General features: G+C 37.7%; 1 protein-coding gene across 1 annotated transcript in view; it reads right to left on the bottom strand.

The window, feature by feature from the left end:
• Positions 1-27324, bottom strand: part of Fkbp59 (FK506-binding protein 59kD) — an 82307-nt gene that overhangs the window by 47752 nt on the left and 7231 nt on the right. Inside the window, exon 2 of the mRNA XM_090382365.1 lies at positions 1297-1560. Within this exon, the coding sequence (XP_090238491.1) occupies positions 1297-1560 (264 nt within the window). The remainder of the gene's footprint in view (positions 1-1296; positions 1561-27324) is intronic.

Raw genomic sequence — 27324 nt, forward strand, 5'->3', positions numbered from 1 at the left:
AAAAGACTGAGGCAGTCTGGAGGGTGTACCCATATGTAAATTTCAGCCCACTCATGAACTCCAATAATCTGCTTTTAATAATAAGAAAAAACTAATCAATACATCGTTATCAACTTCTACTGCCACTACCAATAACATGCACCACCTGTTTACTGAGAATGCAGGGAGAAGCTGCAGTACCAGGAAACATGTTTGACTGCTAAAGTTTCCTGTGGTTCTCGTGTTGGCTTTCTTTACCTTCACCTATTTTGTTTTCAAGCAGCTCTCACAGCAGTCATGTCACAGACTTTAATATGGAAATTACACGATAATCTTGGTGATGAAAATTTGCACTGCTTCTGTCAGGTGACACTGAATCCATTTTCCCCCCTTGTTTATTCTACCATCACATAATTATATCTTTGGATATCTTAATTTCAAAGGTTTGCATCTTCTTTCACTATTAAGACCCACCAGCCAGGTCTTTGAATGGTAGCTATGACAGGCTTTGATCATTGTCTACAATTTAATTTTTGTATTTCTAGATATCGGTTTGAATTTGAGAAGTGTTCAATGAGTATACAGATCTACTGTCCTGTGGTAATTTGATTCAAATCTGTTTGAATCCTATTGCTGTTATTTATGTTGCTGCCAAGGTATCTGAAACCTTCCACAGTTTAAGTTCCCATTATGGACATAAAGGGAAAGAGAATTACCTTATTAGTAGTCCCCCCCCCCCAGATGTTTGTGAATGTTCTCCACTGGTTCCTTCTTTGCTATTAAAAACTCTTATCAGAGCTATTTGTTAATGAAAAACTTACTCCATTTCACTCCATTTTAAAAATAGACTTCTTGTATTATCTGTCAGAATGCTTTATAATTGTGCAGTATAAAAACGAAAAAGATGAATCCATTGCAAACAAGCTGACAGTTTTTTAAAATAATTTTACTCCGACAAAAAAAAAAAAAAAAAAAAATGGTAGGACAAAGCTTTCGGTAATATTTATACGTTGACTCCAGGAGAGGCCTGTTTTAATTTAAGTCAACATATTTTCCCCACTCCTCCAACTGTAAAGATTGTGACTTTCTTATTTTTTCCATCTCTCATAATAAATACTTTATGGTTCAAACTTTATTAACTTTATCAAACTTTATGGTTCAAATATTTTCTTACATGGCAAAAGAAAATAAAAGAAGTTAGTAACAGGAAAAAAAAAAATAATAATAAATTTTTTTTGCCACATTAATGCCCAATTGTTAAGCTACAAAATATAAGAATAACCTGCAAAATGTGTGATTTTAGAATTATGTTCTTACCATTAACTGATGCTCCATCATTAGGGGTACCATAACTCTCTCCAGCTGCAATAACATTTCTTAAAATGCTTTCGTCGGAATTTGGGCTTAAATCCTCCATACTCCAGTCAAACAGTTCAACTTCAAATAAAAGTGTTGCATCGGGTGGGATTTTTGGTGGGCTGCCATTTTTGCCATATGCATAATCTGGATGACATGCAAGTAAAGACAACTCACCCTTTTTCATTGTTGCCACACCAAGGTCCCATCCTTTAATAACCTCACCTATATAAAATAAAATTCAGATTAATTACTATTACAATTAATTAAATTGCAAGTTTAGGTCTAGACATTTAGGCTGCCACATTTCAATCAATCACATTATTAATTTATAAAATACAGTAGAACCCTGAGAAGTTTTCCAGAGGACTGGAGGCTTAGAACTTCTTATGTGGGAAAACTTCTTAGAAGGGAAAGTGATCAAGGGGTATGAAATATTAACTACACAAATAAAAATGAAAAGATACACATATATAAGTTAAAGATGATTTTTAAGTACTATTTTAGAATTTATAAATATTTTACTCTGCTTATGGGAAACATTTTTAAACTGAAGATTTCTAATTGCTTAACATTCTGCTTTTGGTAACCTCATTACCAAGTTGGAAGAATGAGCTCCTTTTGAGTTTCCACACACCTTAAAAGGTTTCAATTACAGTAAGACAGCAACAATCCACTAAGTAATTCAAAGTATTTCCTAGGAAAAGAACATAACTGAGTAACCAATGAACCAACAACCACTGATAAAGCCAATTGTTTTCTAAATCGGTGCCTTAAATCCAATTAACTGCCTGGCTACTACTGGGGAAAAAAAAAAAAAAAAAAAAAAAAAAAATCCAGTATGGCAACTGGTATTTTACATGTCTCTCTAGCAACTGTGAGGCTGAACTGCAAGTTCTTTTCTTTTTCAATTTCTGTGGGCTGTATCTTACCAAAGATTGTTAGGACTTTTGACAAACATATGGTAAGATGGACATTAAACTAATGACGGCATTTATCCATTTATATTTTATCAAGAAAAAATATAAATGGATATAAATGCAAACTTCCACCTGTCGTTGTAGAAGTTGATAGCTTAAATAGATTCAAAAAAAAAAGGCAGAACTTGACAAACATTTGGAGCGAGTGGATGGGTGAAATAAGGGATTTTTTTTTTTTTTTTTTGGCTGATGCTATATAAGCTTGCTTTCTTCCATCATGTGCCTTTTGCTAATGCTAATATAACCGATACTGCAGAAGCTAAGAGCCACAATAAAAACTTTAGGGCACAATGTGGCCTGGCCCTGGGAACTTGCTCTATCCTGGAGCTAGCATTTTGCATTTAATGATGATCCAAACAAAGATAGACCTGTTATAGTTACTGTCATTTAATAATCTTATTAAATGACAGTTTCTACAGTTATATTAATTTATTAGCAAATATCAGATATAGTTTCCCCTCTTAACAGAATTATGTGATTTCTCTATTGGGTCAGATAGAGTGCCCTAATGGTAGCCGAGCATTCTGGTCTCTTGCCAAAGCTATTGGCTGCAATTTTTGCTCATCTCTGCTCCCACCTCTGTCCAAACCAGATGGTTCTGTTGTCACTTCAGCCAAGGATAAGGCTGACCTGCTAGCATCCCATTTTTCTTCCAACTCATGTATTAATGATCTTGGTAAAACACCTCCCACCATTCCCAACATGCTCCATTTAATGCTGTTGTTGTTATTTAAAAGCTATTGGCGCAAGAGCAGCCATTTAATGCCTCCTGTGGTCTTCTGTCAAAAGGATATCAGAAGGATTTTGACGAATCTTGATGCTAAGAAAGCTCCAGGTCTCTATGGTATTTCTTCACTTGTTCTCAAAACCTGTGCTCCTGAACTTACTCCTATTCTTTGTCGCCTTTTTTCACTTTCTTATTCCAAAGGTGTTTTTCCTTCTGCTTGGAAATTTGCTGATATACAGCCAGTTCCTAAAAAAGGGTGACAAATCCCTCCCATCCAATTACTTCTACTCTTTCTAAAGTAATGGAGAAATCAATTAACCACCAGCTCTTAAACTACCTAGAAACCTTCCATCTGATCAATGATCGCCAGTATGGATTCCGTCAGTGTCACTCCACTGGTGATATTCTGGCGTATGTTACCCATTTATGGACTAATTCAATGGAAAAGTTCGGTAAAACACAAGCAGTTGCTCTTGACATCTCTCAAAGGCTTTCGATTGTGTTTGGCATAAAGGTCTTCTAAACAAGCTTCCATCTTATGGCTGCCAACTGTTTTTTGTAATTGGTTATCCAGTTTTCTCTCTGATCGCTCACTGAGGGTGATGGTAGATGGCTCTCTGTCTTCTAACTTCTCCACTAATGCCTGTGTCCCCCAAGGTTCAGTTCTTTCCCCCACTCTTTTCCTCTTGTATATTAATGACCTTCTTCCATTGAATGAAAATCCTATCCATAGTTTTGCCGATGATAGCACATTGCATTCAACTTTCCGTTTTGAGAAACCTTGCCCTGCTCAATCAGCTTCAACTTCTCGAAATTCTCTACCAATTCCTTAAATGTCGATGCAAAATATTCATTTAGTTTGTTAGCTACCTTAGCAGGATCATCAACAGTTGAACCATTAATATCAAGTGGACCAATCTGATTCATCCCCTTCCTTCTAGAGTTTACATAAGTAAAGAACTCTTTGCTGTTTTTCTTTGTATCCTTTGCCAAAGATTTTTCATAATCTGCCTTTGCCTGCCTAACCTCCTTTGTAACTTGGTTACAGACCAGCTTATATCTATCACAAGCTTCTGTGTCACATGTTAATTTATATGTATCCCATGCATTTTTCTTCTCTGTCACATGTCTAATTAGTTCGTCTGACATCCATTTAGGCCTAAATCTTGAACAATATTTCTTTGTTGGTATGAAAAGCCTAGTGGCTTTCAAGATTCTTTGAATGCTTTCCATTTTGAATTTGCTGTTGGTAACATCATCAGTTGGTTCCACCATATAGAATTTAAATACTGTCTCAGACCACCATAGTCACCTTTACGAAAGCAAAAACCCTTCCCTTTACCCTTGATGGTAGTTACCTCTGAGTAAATCACACTTTAGCACACTGTGATCACTGCCACATAGTAGTTTTTTTATCTGCAGGTTCTTGATGCATGAAGAATCACTGCTGATAATCAGATCAAGAGTATTACTCCCTCTAGTTGCCTTCCGAACATGCTGCTGTTGAAAACAATCCAATAAATCCACAAAAGTCTTGCTAGTGTGAGTGACCAACCCACAAATTCCAGTCAATATCCGGGAAATTAAAATCCCCCATTATAAGACACTCTAATTTACTGGCCCACTATTTCTCTGCCAAATTGCTCATTATACTCATCAGATTCAGACACACACCTACTCTCATTTTTCCTTTCCCAGTGCTTATGTCACTCCAAACAGACTCAACATTGCATGTCCACCAACATCAATTTGATGCACTTCCTTAGATTTTATGTGTTTCTTAATTAACAGCATAACCCCTCCTCCTTTCCTGTTCTGTGTATCCTTTCTGTACACATTGTACTCCCCAAATTCCAGTTCTGCACTGCTTATGTTTGTGTGACACCATTTCCTCTGATATCCCAACAATATCTGCCTTTGATGTCTTGACTAGCACTTCAAGCTCATCGAATTTATTAACTATACTCCTAGCATTGGTGTACATGCAAGTATACATGCACCTGTTTCTACTCTTAGTTACCCTAACACAGCCCATGTATTTACTTGTTCCACTACGACTCCCAGCAACCCTGGAAATTCCTACTGCCTTGCTTTCCAGGCTGCTGCTCAATTACATTTCAATAGAAGTAGTGCAAGAATCACTTTTACCTCTGCCAGCGGCTACTGTTAATCTATTAGTCAGTGTATCCCTCCAAGCTAGCAGTTTTCCAACCGACCTAACTCTGCCTTGATAGCATCAGCAAATATTCTTGCACCCTTTCTATTTAAGTGTATCCCATCCCCGTAGAAGCAGTCTCTCATGTTAACAAGCACAGACCAGGCTGAGAAAAATTCTACCCCTTGAGCCTTGCACAATCTCTCCAGGGCCAAATTGATCGACAAGGCTCTCATCATATACTCCCTCCTATAGTGTCTGGGCAGAATTGCAGACACTTTCTAATTCAATCCTAACTCATGGCTTTTTTTTCAGCATTGTCTTGTACTTGTTAAGTAATTCTGCCGGTCTCCTACTCTTAATATCATTAGTGCCAACATGTACAGCAATATCACCCTTTGTGCCCTTAAAGGATAACATCTGCCCTACAATGTCATCAATCTTTGCCCCTGGCAGACATACCCTGGTCCTGTTCCATCTATCCTTTTTGCACAATATGTTCCCCGTTTCCTGACAATAGAGTCACCTTCAACAACTAGTTACTTTGGGACCAGTGCATTCTGCCTTGGGGGTTGCCGCTGTGTTGTGTGGTGTTCAAGTGCAAGCTCTGGCATTGGTGTGGGCAGCTGAGAGCTTGATGGGCCCTCAATTTAAATCCTTCGAGGACATCTACCCTGTCCTTCAAGCTCTCATATAAGCCCATAACAATGCCGAGTTGGCGGCATATATGAAACATTTTGAAAATTTTACTTTGTAGTTCTGATTACAAATGTCTAACAACAGTTAACATCAGACCAATATTCTGTAGATCATTACAGTTTATCTGCAGTACAGTACTACATAATCTATACTTCAAAAATCAGTTATGAAATCAAAGCCTCTCACGCGCACACAGCACCAACATGAGCAATTTCACAGCAACACGTATGCTATATGTTTTTGTGACCTTCTACATCACATATGGGCAACCTTAGGCCCGTGGGCCAGATGTGGCTCACAATCAATACAGATAATATATTTAATATACTGTAAAGTGTAAATTCTGCAATGAAAGATAATTTTATAAGAGTATAAGTGTTTGGTTAAATGAAATAAATAATATAATAATGTTAATTCATATATATGCCTAAAATGAAATAAAATTAAGCTAGCTATTTAAGCAAAATTGACTCTTGTCTACTTGATGCAATTTTAACATGTACAAGTCCAAATCGTTGTTTTAGATAAGTTTACCCTCATATTCTTTCCCTCAGCCATTTTCTCTCATTTCCATTAAACAGCTGACTTGTTTTCTACTTTTCTCCCGATAATTCATTCAGTTGGACCGGAAAAATCTTATTTTGTTCATATTTTTGCCTTTTTTTTTTAACCTAAAATTTTTGAGGTACACAAAGGTCTTTGATCTGAACTATTTTTAAGTAATTAACTTAATTAACTAGCACTACAGGAATATATTTTACTTTTGCAGATGGTAGTTTGTGGCATTTTGTGTTTTCTTGCCACAAATGTATCACAAATGAAAATAATATTTTCATTTGTGGTACATAGTTCTTACTTTGTTTGTGCGTTTACTTCATAAGTTTGATCAATGATTTTTGATGAACCCTTACAATGTCTTTGTCAAACAAAAGAAAGCTTTTGTTTTACGAGAGAGTGTTTCAAGAACGGTGGACAAATAATTATTTTTTTATTGAATTAAAAACAAACCCGTGTGCTTAACTGTCCTGAAACTGTTTCTGTCTTCAAGGAATACAATATTAAGCATCATTACAATACAAAACACAGTGAATATCAAACTTCAAGGAGAAATTAGAAAGATGAAACTAGAAAAACTGATGAAACAGACTAAGAGCCTGACTACATTCTTTTTGAAAAAGCTGAAATTTTCTGACATTTTGCTTGCAAGTTATATTGTATCAGAGAAAATTGCCAAGCACTCAAAAAGTTACTCTGATGGTGAATTTGTCAAGGAGTGCTTAACCTCTGTTGTTAATATTTTGTAATCAGAGAAGAATGAAGAGTTCGATGTCATTAGCTTGTACCAAAGAACGGTTACGAAACGCATTGAGGAAATTTCTGCAGATATAGAAAAAAGCTTAGCAATGCTGGCTTCTAAATTTGAGTCTTTTTCGTGGGGCTCTCGATGAAAGCACCAATATATCGGATATGGCCCAGCTGGCAATTTTTATTCGTGGGATTGATAGTGCTTTTTCTATTACTGAAGAAATGCTTTGCCTTTGGAGTATGGATGATGGTACCACAGGTGATGATATTTTCAACAAACTAAAAGCATCCATGAAGAAATTTAACCTTTCTTTTGATAGGCTCGAAAGTGTGACAACAGATGGGACTCCAGCAATGGTCGGAAATAAGGTGGGTCTAATTTCCAAAATAAAATCAGAAATACATTTCCTCAAACTTGGAAGAAAAAGATTTTACTTCTCTTCAGATTTAGCGCAGAATTTCTCCTGGTTTGATACACCAGGAGAACTTGTATGCTAAATCTTTTAAATTGGCAAATGAGATGAAAGTTGTGGTATGAACCATTAATTTTAGAAAATCAAAGGAGCTCAACCATTGCCAGGTTCAAGCTATTCCTTGAAGAACTTGAGAATGAATACAGAACATTGGTCTATTACTGTGAAGTTTGTTGGCTAAGCAAAGGAAAAATGCTTCAGCACATTTATAATCTTAAGAGGAAAAAGTCTGCATCTTTATGGAGATGAAAGGCAAATCTGTTCCAGAACTAGAAAGTACTATATGGACACGTAATCTTGCATTTCTTATTGATATCACGTCTCATTTAAACGAGCTAAATCAGAAAATACAAGTACAAAATGAGTTAGTTCATGAACTTTATGCATATAAAAGCTTTCCAAATCAAACTTCAACTTTGGGAAAAACAACTTAGGGATGGTTACACTTACTTACCACTTTCACACTTTAGCCAATCGCAATAGTTCTGAGTATATTTCATATGCTGAAGAGTTAATAGCCATTAACATAGAATTCTGTGTTAGGTTTCAAATCAAAAGACGCATATTTCACACTATTTTCAAATCCTTTTAATGCAGATATTTATCAAGCGAGAAAATAGCTACAACTGGAACTAAGTGAACATCAACAGAAATTTCAAGATGTTTCTCTATTGGAATTCTATCCCTCTCTTCCGTTAGCTTGCTTTCCACTAATAAAACATTCCTCAATTTTTGGCAGTACTTATAAATGTGAACAGCTTTCAAGAGTGAAATTCACCAGGTCTAAAACAAGATCAAGATTGACAAACAGTGTTGAGATGGAAAAAAACGATTTGGCATTTAGCATTCATTGAGGCATATGATACAAAAAAGCAAGCTTACACAGCATTAGCAAAAAAAAAACAAAAAAACAAACACTTCCCATTTCACCCATTCATTCTCTCCAAAAGTTTATCCAGTTCTTCCTTGAATTTATTTAAGCTATCAACTTCCACAATGACAGATGGAACTTTGTTCCAGCAATCAACTGCACACTGGCTAAAGGCAAATTTCACATATCCATTTTACAAATGTCTTTCCTCAATTTCGCTTTATGGCTCCTTAGTTTGTAATCCGAGAAAGAGGAAGAATACCATCAGCATTGAGCCTGCTCAAACCATTCAAGGCCTTATACACCTCAACACACCACAACACAGGCACCTAGTCTCCAGATACAATTTGCAGAATTCAAGCCTTTCTTGGTAAGAGCAGCCCTTTGTTCCCCTAACCAATCCTGTTGCCCTTCTCTGTACTTATTCTAGGAACTCTACCTCCTTCCTAAAATGAGGCCACAGACCTATATGCAGTACTCAAGGTATGGCCTGACCACTGCCTTATACAACGGGATATTCAGCTAGAAAAATTTCTGTATATCATTGACAAGAAAGTTGCAGTAGCATACTGTCTTTAACAACCGTGCCAAAATTTTTTGTATCATCTGCAAACTTCAACATTAAGCCTGATACACTTTCACCAATATCACTGATAAATATACAAAACAACAATGGGCCCAACACCAACCTGAGGGACTCCACTAATAACATTAATTCATGAAGAGCAGTGTGATTACACTCGGTCTTCTCCCACTAAACCACCCTTTTATCCATTGTAGCAACTTGCCCTTAATGCCATACTGCTCCAATTTGTACAGTGGTTTCCCATGTATAACAGTATCAAAAGCTTTCCTGAAATCAAAGTACATGTATATGACATCAAAATTACTTTTTGCATCCAGTTCCTTCGTGACCACACCATAGTATCCAATTAAACTGGTCAGACAACACTTCTCCTAATGTACTGATCCTGTGTTTAAAATATAACTGGAGTCTTGTCTAGATGATCCTGCAACACTTCTTTAACCAGTGACTCCAGTATTTTCCCCAAAACAGAAGTTAAACTAACAGCTCTGTAATTATTTGTGTCACCTTTGTGAATTGGGGATACATTTGCACATCTCCAGTCTGTGGGGGAACTCCAAGTCAAAAGATGCTCATAATTATGGCTAAGGGTTTGCTTACTTCTTTTGCCGCCACCTTTAATAATATAACTGAATAGATCCCATCCACCTCTGGTGCCTTTCTTGTGTTTAACTTCAACAATTTCTCCTGATTTTGAACCATCGAACCTTCTAGAGTTTATATAAGTAAAGAAGTCTTTGCTGTTTTTCTTTGCATCCTTTGCCAAATATTTCGTTTTTTTTTTTTTTTTTTTTTTTTGATTTGGTAGTTGTTGGCGCATCGGCTTCTGTGGCCATATTGCACCTCCCAAGGTTTTTGCAGTACTTTGATCCAAGCCCGAGGCGGGAATCGAACCCGCGACCTTTGGGTTGCCGGGCAGGTACTTTACCCACGCGGCTAGCCCGGTCGGCAATATTTCTTGTAATCTGCTTTTGCCTGCCTAACCTCCTTTGTACCTTGATTACAGACTAGCTTATATCTACCATAAGCTTGTGTCACCTGATAATTTATATGCATCCCATGCATTTTATTTCTCTGCCATGAGTCTCATTAGTTCATCTGACATCCATTTAGGCCTAAACCTTGAACAGCATTTCTTAGTTGGTATGAAAAGCTTACTAGCTTCTAAGATTAATTCCTTGAATTTCCCATTTAGAATTTGATTGGTAACATCAGTTGGTCCCAGTGTATAGAATTTAAAAACTGTCTGAGACCACTGTAGTCACCTCTACGAAATGGTGGTACATCTTTAAGTAAATCCCACATCAGTACACTTTGATCACTGCCACTTACTTAGTGGTTCCTTTATATGCAAATTCCTAATGCACGAATAATCCAGTGATAATTCATGCATTAAGAATTTGTAGATAAAGAAACCACTAGGTGACAGTGTACTGATGTGGGATTTACTTAAAAGATGTAACTACCACCAAGGGTAAAGAGAAGGGTTTTTGCTTTTGTAAAAGTGACTACAGTGGTCTCAACTGATTAGTATTAGTAGAGGCATTTGATGCAAGAAAGCAAGCTTATGCAGCATCAGCCAAAAAAAAAAAAAAAAAAAAAAACCCACTTCCACTTCACCCCCCCCAAAAAAAAAAGGGCTTCAGCAATGGGTTTTCATCCTTGCACTCGCTCGACTTTACCCAGTATCGAGTGTGCAATAAGAAATCGCTTTGCATCATGAGCACGCATCTTCTCCACTACACCACAAAATGGGCTTAAAAAACTCATCCTTGGTGATGATGTTACCCAGAGGCTCACATTATGGGCTTGGCACACCCAGGGTCCTGAGCTGGATATGATCATTCTTCTTTTCCTTGGCGATTCCCTTCTCTTCTACTTCTGACCCTTCCTCTCTCACAGGGTAATTCAGAAAATTTTTTCGGTTAGTGCAGCATAAGTCTCAGGTTTCCGTGCAGCATAAGTCTCAGGTTTCCTTGCACCATATGGCTAATAATAATATCAATAATAATCACTGCTGATAATCAGATCAAGAGTATTACTCCCCGTGATTCCTCTCGAATATGCTGCTGTAGAAAACAATCATCCAACAAATCCACAAAAAGTCTTGCTAGTGTACGAGTGAACAACCCACAAGTACCAGTCAATATCTCAGAAGTTAAAATCCCTATTATAAGATATTCTGATTTACTGGCCCAATTTATTTCTCTGTATAGTTTTTCATTGTATTCATCAGTCATTAGGCCTATAACATAATCTTACTCATTTTTGCTTTCTCAGTGCTTATGTCACACCAAACTGACTGAACATTACACTGTCCACCAATGTCAACTGGATGCACTGCATTAGATTGTGTGTTTCTTAACTAACATAATCCCTCCTCCCTTTCCATCTTGTCTGTCCTTTCTGTACACATTGTACTCCCCCCAAATTCCAATTCTGGATTCCTTATATCTGTATGACAGCATGTCTCTGATATCTCAACAATATCAGCCTTTGATGTCTTGACCAGCACTTTAAATTCATCAAATTTATTTACTATACTTCTAGCAGTGGTATACATGCATCTGTTTTTACTATTAGTTACCCTAATACAGCCCATGTGTTAGCCCATTTTAGTTATATATATATGTAAAACTCTAAAGCACTTCATGCTACAAAGGAGAAAGGTTGTCTCAGCAAGTTATGTACACCATTATGAGTCCAAAAAATCATTTTTTTCTATATCAGTGCAGAGTGTTATACATGCAAACCATAAACTGGAAGACAAAAAAAGAAAACATTTGGACAATGACAAGGAAATGATTTTATTATTGAAAACAACAAAACTCCAGTGTCTAGTGTGTTTACAAGGCCAGTCTGTCTGCAAGGAATTCACAATTTAAAGACATTACTTGCATTTCTGTGACAATGAGTTGAAAAAATACAAAGGCTCATCAAGAACTGCATTGCAGGATAAGAAGAAAGTTAAACTTAGATATTTACCTAAATAACAAAGATTCTGAATTTGACCGATTCTTATTCAATGGCATTAGAACTTGCCAAGTCTAAAAAATAAGATCATAAATCAACACTTATGAAGTTGTGCAAAAAAGTGTGACAAAATTTGGAGGTTTGACAAGTGCTTGTGTACTGTTAAAAATAGAGCCAAGGCTCAATGCTGAATGGAATCAGTGAGCAAATGGATTGACATGACTTTTAAAACAAGATTAGGTGAATTTTGGATTCACTTGATCATTCATCAAGAAGAACTAATGAATGATACAATCATAGGTAAAATCACTGAAACAAAGTAATGTAATAAAAACTACAGTAAAGGAGGAGATTTAATTTGAGGTGGGAACAAAGTCACTTTTACATCACAAGTTCCATACATTTTGAGAAGAAATTAACATTATGTATGGAAGCCTTAATTCACCATTACAAAGGTGGCTGAGTGCAGGGAAATACCTTGAACATTTTTCTTCCTAAGTGAAATACACATTATTTTTGAGAGAATGTTAAATTAGACAACAAAACTGGAAGAGCAGCTACAATGAGCTGGCTTCTTGACTTGAGCTGGAGAGCTGGCTTCTTCATCAGAGGAAATTTAAACAACCTTAATTCACAACTTCAAGTTCCAGTTTGTTTGCACACAGATTATCCTTGGTTAAAAAAAAAAAAAAAAAAGTGCTGATCCACATCCATGCATGTAATGAACTGGGAAGTTGTGATGGCTCATATTTTTCAGTGTTTGCATACATAATAAAAATTTCACAACAAAATTCAATACAATTATATAGTTTATAGCTAAAACTGAGGGTACTGTCTGTATACTCATTTCGGTTCGGTGTTGGGCCCATTGTTGTTTTGTATATTTGTCAATGATATTGATGAAGGTATATCAGGTTTAACGTTGGCAAGGTTGTTTAAAGGTTGGCAGGGTTGTTAATGACAATAAAGACAGTCATCATCAGCCATTTTTAATCCACTGCATGATGAAGGCCTCTCCAGCAACTTTCCAGTTCCTTCTGTTTTGAGCACTGGCCATCCATTTACTACCCAAAAACTCATGAATTTCATCTATCCATCTCCGCCACTGTCTTCCAGGTTTTCTTCTAGCTCCTCTTGGGTACCATTCTGTTATTTTCTTAGTCCATCTGTCATCATGTCTTTGAGCTATGTGTCCTGCCCAAGACCATTTTAGTTTTGATAAGAATATCCTTTACTCGAGTTTGCTGCCTAATCCATGTGTTTCTCTTCTTATCTAACAGTCTGATTCCCAATATAATTCATTCCATTCTTCGCTGTGTAGTTTTCATCTTCTCTTCCATTCTTTTGGTGAGTGCCCAAGTTTCACTTCCATAAGTCATGGTGGGGAGTTCATTATTTTACATTTCAGACAAACTGGGATATTGCTCTTCAGTATGTGACTATATTTCCTGAATGCTATCCATCCAAAATTTATTTTTCTCTTGACTTCCAGCCATTTATCATTATTACGGCTAATAACTTGTCCCAGATAATTATATGACTCCACCTTTTCAATTACTGCTCATTCAATCATAATGTCCCTTTCTGTGGCATACTTGTTCATCATTACTTTTGTTTTAGCCATATTCATCTTTAGTCCAAAATCTTTACTAACTGGGCATAACTGATTAAGATTTCCCTCTAATTCTTTGGGATCGTGGCTTATGACCACAATGTCATCTGCAAATCGTAAATGGTTTAGGTACTCTCCATTCACATTGGTCGCAGCAAGGAGCCAGTCTATTCTTCTGAAAGCTTCCTCAAGGGCAGCAGTAAACAGCTTTGGAGATATTGTGTCTCCTTGTCGAACTCCTTTCTCAATTTTAAATTTCCCACTGCCTTTGTCTAGTCTAATAAAGGAGGTAGCACTCTCATATATTTTCTTCAAAATTATAATATATGGGGTATCTATGCCTTGTCTTTCCAGTGCCCGAAACATTGCCTTATGCTGTATGGAGTCAAATGCCTTTTCATAATCCACAAATGCCAGGCATAATGGTGTTTTATATTCATTTGCTTTCTCCATTAGCTGTGATATTACATGAAGATGATCCATAGTTGAGAATCCTGTCCTAAAGCCAGCTTGCTCTTTCAGTTGATTCTCATCAAGCATTCTTTCTAATTTGTTAGTAATGATCCTTGTGAACAACTTGTAGATGTGGGATAACAAGCTAATTGGTTTATAATTTCCAATTTATCTCCTTTTTTATGCAGCAAAACTATGATTGCATTATTCCACTGCTTAGGCGTCACACCTTTTGTAATGCACTTTGTGAAGAGCCTTGCCAGTTTTTGTGTTATGTTTCTTCCTCACAATTTTAACAACTCTACAGTAACATCATCTTCCCCCAGGGCTTTCTGATTCTTCATTTTCTTCAATGCATGTTCTACCTCATCAGGAAAAATATCGGGTATGTCGTATGTGTTGCTAATTTGCGATCCATCTTCCCCACTGCTGGCATCATTCCCTCGCTCCTTGTATGACTCTTTATAGTAGTCTTCTGCTATTTGAATTATGCCTTCTCTGCTACAAGTACACCATCTCTATTCTTCAGTTTCAGTATCATTTGTCTTTCTGTATTACTGCTGATTTAAATCCTTTGTTTTCCCTTAATGCCTGTTCTACTTTTCTTGTCTTAAATCTTCTTATGTCCTCTCTGAGTCTCTTTCTAATGGCTTTGCATAACTCAGTATACTCAATTTTCTCCTTGTCAGTGTTTATCTTGCTCTTCATTTGTCGCCTTCGGTTCATCATAACAAGTGTTTCTTGACTAATTTTTTTCTTCTTTGGATTTCTTTTTCCCTATAGGCTTCTTGGGTTTTATCACTTTCAGAAAGTTGTAATATTCCTCTTCGATATCTTGGTCCTGAGCAGTCTGCAGAAGCTCAAACTTGTTCTTAAGTTCCAGTTCACACTGCTTTTTCTCCTCTTCTGTTATCTCAAAGACCTTTGCATTATTTACTCAAGTCAGTTTTTTCCTTTCCTTTATCTATATCAAGTGTACACCTTACCATTCTGTGATCACTTCCAACATTTACCTTATTCAGGACGGTAACATCATTCGCAATGTATCTTCTGTTAGTGAGGATGAAGTTGATTTCATTAGTTGTTAATCCATTTGGACTCTTCCATGTCCACTTTCGGTTCACCCTTTTCTTGAAAAAAAGGGTTCATTACTGACAATCCTTGAGAATCTGCAAATTCCACAAGTCTTTCACCTCTTTCACCAACCTTAGCATTGAAGTCCCCCATAATAATAGTGTAGTGGGTTTTCTGCTCATCTAGAAGACTCAATTTCGGTGTACATTTCTTCAATGTCTTCATCATCATGGCTCGATGTTAGTGCATAAATCATTATAACCTTTAGCTTGTACCTCTTAGAAATCTTGAGTATTATTCTTGACACCCTTGGTGATGTACTTTTGAATTCCAAAATGTTTTTTAAATCTTTATGGACCAGAAACCCAACTCCACCTTCACTCCTTTCACTGTTTCCATTGGTGTACAGCAGATTTCCACTTGATAAACTTATAAGTAATCCATTTCTTCTTCTTGTTTCAGCCAAACTGATGATATTCCAATTCACATTTTCTAATTCCTTTTCCATCTCTAATATCCTGTCTTCACCGATGAGCAATCTTATGTTGTAAAGACAGTATGTTACTCCAAATGGATCTAGATAAGTTGGCTGAGAAGTGGCAACTGAAGTTCAACATTGACATATGCAAAGTACTGCATATGGGTAGCAATAACTGAAGAGAAATGTACCAACTGAGTGGTACTACACTCAGGGAAGTGGAAAGTGAAAAAGACCTGGGGGTAATTGGCAGTCAAATATGAAGTTCGCTGAGCAGGGCAGGAGTCTTGTCAATGATATATAGGAATTTTGCTAGCGGGGACAGGGGGGTGATTATCCCGTTATACAAGGCAATGGTCAGGCCACACCTAGGGTACTGTGTACTGGTCTGGAGGCCCCACTTTAGGAAGGATGTAAGTTGCTAGAATGAGTACAAAGAAGGGCAACAAGATTGGTGAGGAGTACAAAGAGGTGCTCTTACCAAGAAAGGCTTAAGTTCGCAAATTGCAGCACCTGCGAGGTGATCTGATCGAGGTGTATAAGGCCTTGAATGGGTTGAGCAAGCTGAATGCAGATGGGATTCTTCCTCTTGCTCAGACTAAGAACCTGAGGGGCACAGTTTCAAATTGAGGAAAGACAGTTGTAGAATAGATGTATAAAAATTTGCCTTTAGCCAGTGGGTAGGTGATTGGTGGAACAGGCTTCCATTTTTCGTTGTGGAAGCTAATAGCCTAAATAAATTTAACTCTGAGCTGGACAGGCATTTGGAAAGAATGGAGGGATTTATGGGGTTTTTTTTTTTTTTTTTTTTTTTTTTTTGTTTTTTTTGGCTGATGCTGCATAAACTCGCTTTCTTGCATCGTATGCCTCTACTAATGCTAATAGTTATTTTTTTTATTTTTACTTTTCATTTTTATTTCCTATGGAATAATTTTTTTCCATAGGAAATGATAATTTTTTAAAATGGATTTTAAGAAGAGAGCACTGAGAAATAAGCTTTTGTTAAAATTTAATGATAAAATTCAATAACATCTTTCACTGATTTTGATACCAAAATTGAAGTCCCCCTTCAATTTGATGTCCCAAGTAACAGAACTGTTGATAAGAAGGGGGTGAAAACTGTAACTGTGAAGACAAGTGGACATGAAAAGAGCCATTATACAGTTGTTCTAGCTTGTTGTGCTGATGGAACCAAGCTGCCTCCTATGCTGATTTTCAAATGCAAAACAATGTCAAAAGAAGACATTCTTCAAGGAGTGTTTGTCCACATTCATGACAAGAGTTGGATGGAGCAGGATGGGATGAAGATCTGGTTTGAGAAAGTTTGGAGCAGGAGACCAGGTGGGCTCTTATGCAAACCTGCCATATTGCTGCTTGATCAGTTCAGGGCACACATAACAAAAAACACAAAGAAGATTGCTGCAGAGCAAAAAACAAAACTTGCCGTCATACCTGGAGGCTTGACATCCCAGCTCCAAACACTTGATGTCAGCATTAACAAACCATTCAAAGCTGCCATGAGAGACGAATGGAACCAATGGATGAAGTCTTCTGGGGACAATTTGACCCCAGCAGGAAGAGTGAAGAAACCAACTATAGGAGAAGTTTGTACCTGGGTGAAAAGATCCTGGGATGATATCAAGATTGAGATCGTTGTCAAGTCATTTAAGAAGTGTGGCATTTCAAATGCCATCGATGGAACTGAGGACGAGGCAATATATGAAGACAGTGATTCGTCGTCAGACACAGATGAGGACAAGCTAATGGATGGGAGTTTTGACAATAATGAAGAGTTGTATGAATTTTATGATGAATAAAACTTGAGTTCAATAACTTCATGTAATACATTTTTTTTCAAATTTCAGGCCCCAAAATTAAGGTGCGTCTTATACATGGGGAAATACGGTAGTTCATTATATTTATCAGATAATACAATAGCTCTGATCCTATAATTTCCACAAAATGACAGTCATCAGCATTAAGACAAAATGTTAACCATATTGTTAGGTTAGTACACTGGGTAACATACAAAGGGTACTAGGAAAGTTTTGCAATACAGCTTTGTTTATTTAATTTTTTCAAAGTAATTTCCTGTACATTCAATACACCTCTCCATCCTCCGAAACCAATCTTTAAACCAGTTCTGCCAAGTTTCACTAGGGAGTAAAGCACACTCGTTGTCCCAAGCCCGTAGAAGGTCCTCATCACTGGAAAACCGCCTCCCTTTTAGCTTCATTTTCACATGCGGGAACAGTGCAAAGTCGCAGGGAGCAAGGTCTGTACTGTAGGGAGGGTGCTCGAGAAGTTTCAGTCCTGTCGTGGTCAAATATTCGGTGCAGGCTTTGGCGCGGTGAGCTAGAGCATTTTCGCGATGGAGGTACCAGGTGTCCATTCTTGACTTTGGCCGCAGGTTCTTCATAGATCCAATGACTTTAGGCAGGCATTGTTCAGTATACCACTTAGCTGTGACTGTCTTCTGCGTGTCCAAAACGACACGTTCCACAATTCCACTCGATTTGAAAAATACAGCTATCATTTTCTTCTTTACAGATCGGGATTTTCTGACAATTACGGATGTGTCGTCATTATCAAAGACCCAAACTTTGTTTTGAGCCTTGTTCGGCAGATCGTAATAGTACAGCCAAGTCTCGTCACCTGTCACGATGTTGTTCACGTACCGAGATTGTCCCTTATCAAACTTTTTTAACATCTCCCGGCACCAAGTCACACGTCGTGTCATCTGCTCTTCAGTCAGTTGATGCGGCACCCAGAGAGAACAAAGTTTCTTCACGTGCAAATGACCTTGCAGAATCGAACGAATTGCTGGTGCATTTAGGCCCAAAGTATCCTCTATCTGTTGGTAGATCACTCGCCTGTTTTCGTCAAGCATTTTCCTCACAGCAGTAACGTTTTCCTCCGTAACTGACGTTCGTGGCCCTCCCGGCCTCTCAGAATCCTCCAGAGTGAAATTTCCCCTTTGGAATTCTCTATACCACCTGAATATCGTTGTATGATGTGGACAATCATCATCTAGTGCGAGAGTCATTTCTTCTAAGCACTGGTCTATGGTTAAATCACGCACGAAATTATACCGCAAAACTGTCCTTATCTCATTTCGTGATCACGATGCCATCACAAGCACTTTACACTCTCACTACTAATGAATAACTGAGCCCATCGACTTGGCGCGGCGGCTACTATGCACGTATGAACATGTCTCAACATGCAGCAACAAGCAGCTTCCTGTGATTTATTGTTGCGTCATATTGCAAAACTTTCCTATGCTACCCTTTGTATTTGCAGAAAAAAAAAATAAATGTTGCAGGTTTGAATGCTGTCTTCAGTAAGAGTATTGCAACTGTCCAATATTTTTTAATTGGAGGCATAAATCATGGCAAAATGATTTCAGCAATCAAATTGTCTAACACTGGATGCTTAATACTGTACTATATTGTAAACTAGCAGCTAATAAATATGCAAAACAGAAAGAAACTGGTATTTAGAAATTATTAATGGAACACATAATGCAGTACATCTGCTTTTTTTCTTTTCTTTTATGTACAACCAGCCTATTTTACCGTCTGTCCTTGTACAGCTGATTACCCTCAGAAATATTCAAAAAGCTCCAGATTTTTGAAAATTTTAGATTTGAGGTTCTACTGAACATCAAGTATTGCTATCGAAGCCCCACGTTATGCAAGATGAACTGCTACTCTTTAAATCAGCTATAATATGCATTCATGAGGATATCAAGGTGCTACTGCTGACTTGCACTTTGTTTCCTCCATCATCACTGGTCACACATCATAGGTGTAGCATTATTACTCAGAAACAATGGCACAGTCCTCTCAATGGAGGGCTTAGTCTACCCATGAAGAAAAGCTATTCAAACCCTTTATGCACCACAATAATTTCAATAAATGAGCATCACATTACAAACCCTTTATCAGTTCATTGTCCATACACATAATGAGACAGAACAAGGATTACAAATTAGCCATTTTCTAACTGTTGACATTGCGTATGAAGTATCTCCAATTCAATGCTAAATATTCTCACAGTCCCTCATTCCCCAACCATGCTAGATGGCAATGCACAAAAAAGAAATACCACTGTTCTACATTGAAAGTTTAATATTTTGTCAGTTTGTCCACAGCATTTATTTTATGAAAACCAGTGAGATGGAAGGTGATTTTTTTTTTTTTTTTTTTTTTTGGCTGATGTTGTTATAAGATTTACTTTCTTGCATCATTTCCACTACTAATGCTAAAATAAGACTTTTGAATATTGCACTGCATAAAAAGTTAGATTCTCTTCTCAGAAACGAACACACTTTCTTTCCTTGCAATGTGCATAATTCATTCAAATATCAGGATCTTGTGATTTTTGATGGAACTGAAACAGATAGCATGCTGATATTGATCACTGCTCAGTGGAAAATGAAGCATGTTCATTTGTCACCAAGAAAAATTATTCTAGTCTACATATTAGCTTGAGATTATTTTTAAGGTTGATACCATTTACTAGTGAATGTGATCTGCAAGATATTCTGTATATGTTCTACTAAGAATGAGTAATAAAAGCATGTGGCTATGATTGGTCATGATTAGTAGTGGCAAATGATGCAAGACAAGCTTATAAAGCATCAGTCAAAAAAAAAAAAAAAAAAACACAAAAATTTGAACACCACCTGTCTATCGCCTCCAATAACTTATTTAGCTTAGCTTTTCTTTGAATTATTCAAACTATAGATGAAATGGGAGATTATTATTATTATTTTTTTATTTTTTGCTGATGCTGTATAAGCTTGCTTTTTTACATCATTTGCCACTACTGATGCTAAGCAAACTTAATACTAACTGGTAAATTAAGCATACCCATTTTCCACACTCAATTTTAAGAGGTTTACACTGCATAAATGAGAGTTGTTCAATAAAGAATGGTCACAGTTGTTCATGAAAAACTGCTTGCTATTTCTAGCTGAACTGCAGAATTTAAGACCAAAACAAAGCTGCATTGCATAGCATGTGCACAGTGTACAGCCCTGGCAGTGGGTCCAAGTTTATGTCTAGTTTTGCCAACGTAACAATGGATGTGGCAGTGAGCAAAAAAGCAAGCTTATATAGCATCATCCAAAAAAAAAAAAAAAAAAAAAAAAAGAAAGAAAGAAAGAAAGAAAGAAAAGAAACCACTTCACCCATCCATAACATTCAAGAATTTGTCTAAAGGCAAATTTCTGCACATCTATCCTGCAACCATACTTCTTAATTTATGTCCCCTCATGTGCGTAGTCTCAGCAAGAGGAAGTATGCCGCTCACATTCCTAGAATGTGAGCGGCATTCTTCACTGCAGAACTGAAGTGTTTCCAGGTAAGGGGACACCCTTTTGTTTTTTGTTCCTTTCTCTGCACCCATTCCAGCAGATCTATATCCTTGCTAAATTAAAGTGAGGCCTCCAGACCTATATACATTACTCAAGATGCACCCTAACCATGGCCTTATACAAAGCAATAATCAGCTTATTTCCACTAGCAAAGTTTCTGGATATCATTGGCAAAATCCCATGAGCTGTCCTGGCAGCACATCTGCACTGCTCAGAGAATTTCATATCTAACACTGCACACAATTACACCAAGGTATTTTTCACTTTCTACTTCTGTAAGTGTAGTTCCACACAGTTGATAAGTTACTCTGAGATTACTGCTACCTATATGCAATACCTTCTATTTGGCAATGTTAGTAATGACAGTAGCAGCAGCATGCCATCATTGCTGTCATTAACCAACCTGCAATATATCTTCATCAATATTATTAATAAATATTGAACACAACAATGGGGACAGCACTGAACCCTGGGAGAATCCACTAATAACATTAGGCCACAAATAGCAGTGCCCATTGATAATCATTCTGTTTTTTTTTTTTTTTTTCACTTAACCATCTCTTTATTCATAGCAGCAACTTGACTTTAATTCTACATTACTCCAGTATGTACAGCAGTCAAAAAAAAAAAAAAAAAAAACTTCCCCCATTTCACCCATCCATTCACTCCAAAAGTTTGTCTAGTTCAACCTTGAATTCATTTAAGCTGTCAACTTCCACGACAGATAGAAACTTGTTCCAGCAATCAACCACCCGCTGGCTAAAGGCAAATTTCCGCACACCTATTCTACAACTGTCTTTCTCAATTTGAATTTATGCCCCTCAGGTGCAGAATCTGAGCAAGAGGAAGAATTCCATCAGCATAGAGCTTGCTCAAACCATTCAAGGCCTTATAAATCTCAATCAGATCACACAGGTGCCTAGTCTGCAGACCACACAATTTGCAGAACTTAAGCCTTTCTTGATAACAGCAACCTTTGTTCCCCTCACTAATCTCGCTGCCTTTCTCTGTACTCGTTCCAGCAGATCTACATCTTTTCTAAAATGAGGCCTGACCACTGCCTCATGCAAAGGGATAATCATCTCCTTATCCCTGCTAGCAAAATTCCTATATATCATTGACAAGACCCCACTCTTGCAGCCTTTTTGCAGTGCTCAGAAAACTTCATATCTGACTGCACAATTACCCCCAAGTCTTTTTTATTCTCCACTACACTGAGTGTAGTACCACAGTTCTTAAGTTACTCTGGGATTACTGCTACCCATATGCAGCAATGTGCATTTGTTAATGTTAAACTTCAGTTGCCACCTCTCAGCCCATCTACTCAACTTTTCCAGATCCTATTGCAGTAGCATACTGTCCTTACTGCAAATTAGGTGGCAGGGCCTGCCAGAGTAATTACTTCTAATGCGATCCCTCTATACCTGACCTACCTCCTCGGGGTTAAGTGTGGGCAACGGGGGGTCCCACTAGGGGCCCAACGGCTAAAAGGTCAGAGGAACAACACAACATGACACTACACAACATAAACATGTACCTTACACTTTTTAAAATCTCTGGCCTTCACAGTGGTCTGTGTTTCACAAACAGCGTACACAACACTGAGATGGGGGAAACCCCTTGGGCCGTTAGACAATGAACACTTTACACTTTGTCCTTACTGCCATTAACAACCCTACAAATCTTCATATCATCTGCAAACTTGTACATTAAGCCTGATATACCTTTATCAATATTACTGATAAATACAGAAAATAGCAATGGCCCAACACACACCCCTGGGGGACACCACTAATAACATTAGTCCATGAAGAGCAGTGGCCATCAATTATCACTCTCTGTCTTCTCCCACTTAACCATCCCTTTATCCATAGCAGCAACTTGCCCTTAATGCCATACTGCTCCAACTTGTACAATAGTCTTCCATGTGCAGCAGTATTAAAAGCTTTCCTAAAATCCAAGTACAGTATATGATATCAAAATTTTTTGCATCCAGTTCCTTTGTTACCGCATCATAGTACCCAATCAAATTGGTCAGACAAGACTTCCCCTTAACAAACTCATGCTGCATCTGAACTATAACTGCAGTCTTGTCTACATGATCCTGCAATGCTTCTTTAACCAGTGACTCCATTATTTTCCCAGGAACACAAGTTAACCTAACAGGCCTGTAATTACTTGTGTTACCTTTTGATCCCCCTTTGTGAATTGGGGATACATTTGCACATCTCCAGTCCATGGGGACCTCTCCTGAATCCAAGGATGCCCTCATAATCATGACTAAGGGCCTGCTTACTTCCTTTGCTGCCTCCCTTATGTTTAACTTCAACAATTTCTCCTCCATTTTGCTCAGTTATTACAAAATTCTTTAGCTCCCCATTACAGTTTGATAAACGTCTGGCATTCTCCTCCCTTAATAACTCCTCATGTGTTCATGTAGATGCAAAATACTCATTCAGTTTGTCTGCTACCTCAGCAGAATCATCAAAAATTGAACCATTGATATAAAGTGGACCAATCTGATTCATCTCCGTCCTTCTAGAGCTACATAAGTAAAGAAGTCGTTACTGTTTTTCTTTGTATCCTTTGCCAAAGATTTCTCATAATCTGGCTTTACTTGCCTAACCTCCTTTGTGACTTGATTAGATACTATCTTATATCTACCATAGGCATCTGTGTCTCCTGATATGCATCCCATGCATTTTCTTCTCTGCCACGTGTCTCAGTGACGTCATGCATGTTTTCAGCTCCTGATAAACATGAAGTTTGCATGTTTATCAGGAGTTGCAACTGATGGCTATTGAAGAAAGTGAGGTTCTGCACAATATGATAATGGTGGTGAATGAGACATGGCTTCATCATTTCAACCCAGAGAGTAAGCAAAAGTCTGTCATTGCCAACACCAAAAAAAAGCAAAAGTTGTGGCTTCTGCACAAAAGATTATGGTCATCTCATTTTTTTGACATTCAAGGAATGGTTTACGAGTATGTTATGCCACATCATACAACTGTTACAGGACCATACTACAGAACTGTACTGCACGCTTTGTGGGATCACAAATGATCACAACTGCATGCAGGTGGGAGGATGCTACATCACAACAATATGAGACCTCACATTGCTTATACTGTCATTGAGTACTCAGCATTAACGTCAAATGTGTTCCTCATCCACCCTAAAGCCCTGACCTTGCAACTCTGCATTTTTTTTTATTTACAAAGTTAAAGAAGGAGCTGCAAAGAACGTTGTTCCAGTGCATTCCGGCCCGAATAGACCACTGCTGGTAACATTTAGAGTCGCTGGTTAAAGATGCATTGCAGGATCATCTAGACAGGACTGCAGCAATAATTCAGACACAGCATGGGTTTGTTAAGGGAAAGTCTTGTCTGACAAATTTGATAGGATATTATGATTGTGGTTACAAAGGAACTGGATGCAAAAAATAATTTTGATATCATATATTTGGATTTCAGGAAAGCTTTTGACACTGTTGTGCATGGAAGACTATTGTACAAATTGGAGCAGAATGGTATTAAGGGTAAGTTGCTACAATGGATAAAAGGATGGTTAAGTGCGAGAAGACAGAGGGTGGTAATCAATGGGTGCTGCTCTTCTTGGACTAATGTTATTAGTGGAGTCCTACTAATAGTCCTACCAACAGTGGACCTAGTCCTACTAGTCCACTGTTGTTTTGTATATTTATCAATGATATTGATGAAGGTATATCAGGCTTAATGTCGAAGTTTGCAGATGATACAAAGGTTGGCAGGGTTGTTAATGACAGTAATGGCAGTGTGCTACTGCAACAGGATCTAGATAATTTCGGCAGATGGGCTAAGAAGTGGCAACTGAAGTTTAACCTTGACAAATGCAAAGTACTGCATATGGGTAGAAGTAACCCCAGAGAAACGTTAAGTGTAGTACCAACTGTGTGGTACTACACTTAAGGTGGTAGAAAATGAAAAAGACCTGGGAGTAATTGTGCAGGCAGATATGAAGTTTTCTGAGCAATGCAGACAGGCTGCCAGGGCAGTTCATGGGGTTTTGTCAATGATATATAGGAATTTTGCTAGCAGGGAAAAGGAGGTGATTGTCCCTCTGTATAAGGCAATGGTCAGGCCACGCCTTGAGTACTGCATACAGGTCTGGAGGCCTCATTTTAGGAAGGATGTAGATTTACTTGAGCGTGTACAGAGAAGGGCAACAAGATTAGTGAGGGGAATGAAGGGATCCTCTTATCAAGAGAGGCTTAAGTTCTGCAAATTGCAGTGGCTGGAGACTAGGCACCTGCGCAGTGATTTGATTGAGGTGTATAAGGCCTTGAATGGGTTCAACACGCTGAATTCTGATAGGATCCTTCCACTTGTTCATATTACGAACCTAAGGGGGCATAAATTCAAATTACGAAAGGACAGATGTAGAACAGATGTGCGGAAATTTGCCTTTAGCCAGCGGGTGGTTAATTGCTGGAACAAACTTCCATCTGTCGTTGTGGAAGTTGATAGGTTGAATAAATTTAAGGAGGAACTGGACAGGCATTTGGAGGGAATGGTGTGATTTTTTTTTTTTTTTTTTTTTTTTGGCTGATGCTGCATAAGCTCATACATTTGCTTTCTTGCATCACATGCCACTACTACTACTACATTCCAAAAGACGGGTTAGGGCAAAAACTCCATTCAAGTACAACAAATATGGACAGAACTAGTCTCTCTCTCAGTAAGAATACCCTTTTGCACCCTCAGCTAATCTCTGTATTCCTTATCCAACAGCTTTATGTTCTTTCAGCCTGAAATACCTACATCATTATCATTAATAAATATTAAAAACTCTAAGGGAACCAACACTATATCCTGTGGTACCCCACACATATCAGTCCATGAAGAGCAGTGATCAATTATAACCATCTCCTCCCATTTAACCATCCCTTCATCCATAGTAATAATTTATTCCCAAAGTGTCAACAGTCAAAGTGACTGAAGAGATTTTTTTTCACTGAGTAATGAATCATCACATTTTCGAGAAAAGTGTACTCTAAGCTACATCAAAATGAACAGTATGGTTTCTGGGTTTTTCAGCTTGCAAAATATGCAAATGTTTTGCTTTTTTTAAGGAGTTGTGTGCTGGCCATTTTTTAAAATTGTTTTAGGAAAACAGTAAGAAGGGCAAACAAATTAATGTATACAATGCTTTAAATACATGATTTATTTAAAAAAAAAAAAAACACAACTTTTAAGCTAAAATGCAGTTAATATGGGTGATGGAGGACTAAATGTGAAACTATGTGGTTTGCAGTTTGTGTTGTCAAGGAGAGGGAGCTTAGTTTTGATTGGTAGGTCATTAACATCACTGTACATATAATTTCTTGTGTTTCTTTATGTGTTTGAATAAGTGAAGGCAATGCAAAATTATCGTACTGTTGTTCAGTTGTCGTGTTTCTCTCGGTTATTGTTATTTCTTGTTCATGGTTTGCAAAATGTAAGACTAATTGAATAGTGTATCAGTGTGAATTTGATAGCTTCGGAATAAGTGTTTTTAGAGTGGATGTTTGACGAAGTGTACCAGCTGGCATGCGAGGACTGATGAGGCAAGTTTTTTTTTTGTTTCCAAGTTGTTTCTTGATGATTTCATTTTTTTGTGGTAATTTTAAGTTATCAGCTTCTCTTTGTAGTAGTAGGGATTTGAGGTTGGCAGCCCCCCAAAAAAGCATTTCTGTTGACATGCATGAGCAGTTCTCATTGTTAATGATCATGAAATCATCTGGTACAGCCACAGAAGCGGGGGTTTTGGGGGCAGCAGCCCCCCCAAGCATTTCTATGACTTGCATGAGCAATTCTCTTTGTTAATGCATGTGAAATCGTCTAGTAATGTACAGGTGAGAAGAATCAGTGGTTGTATGTGGCATTAATTTTTCTTGTTTAAAAAAAAAAAAAATTGCCGTTTTACCATTTCTTCTTGTGTTCATTACTGTTCATCGATCTTAGTGGGGTATTTTCCATCTTTATGGATTGCTTCTAGCTGTAGAAGTGGCGTGTGGGTTGTGGCTTGTTTCTGCCAATCACTCTTGGCATCTCCCTATGCCAAAGGTAGGTCATACAGTTTCACATTTAGTCATTCCATCATAGGCTTAACTACATTTTTTACCCAACTTTTATGCATGAACAGAAGACAATTTGTCCCTGGGCTTCCACCATATCGTGCATTCATTTCTCCAATCAAAACA

This window comes from Mastigoproctus giganteus, chromosome 10 (genome assembly GCF_048544385.1).
Source record: "Mastigoproctus giganteus isolate SK-2022 chromosome 10, ASM4854438v1, whole genome shotgun sequence".
Lineage (NCBI taxonomy): Eukaryota > Metazoa > Arthropoda > Arachnida > Uropygi > Thelyphonidae > Mastigoproctus > Mastigoproctus giganteus.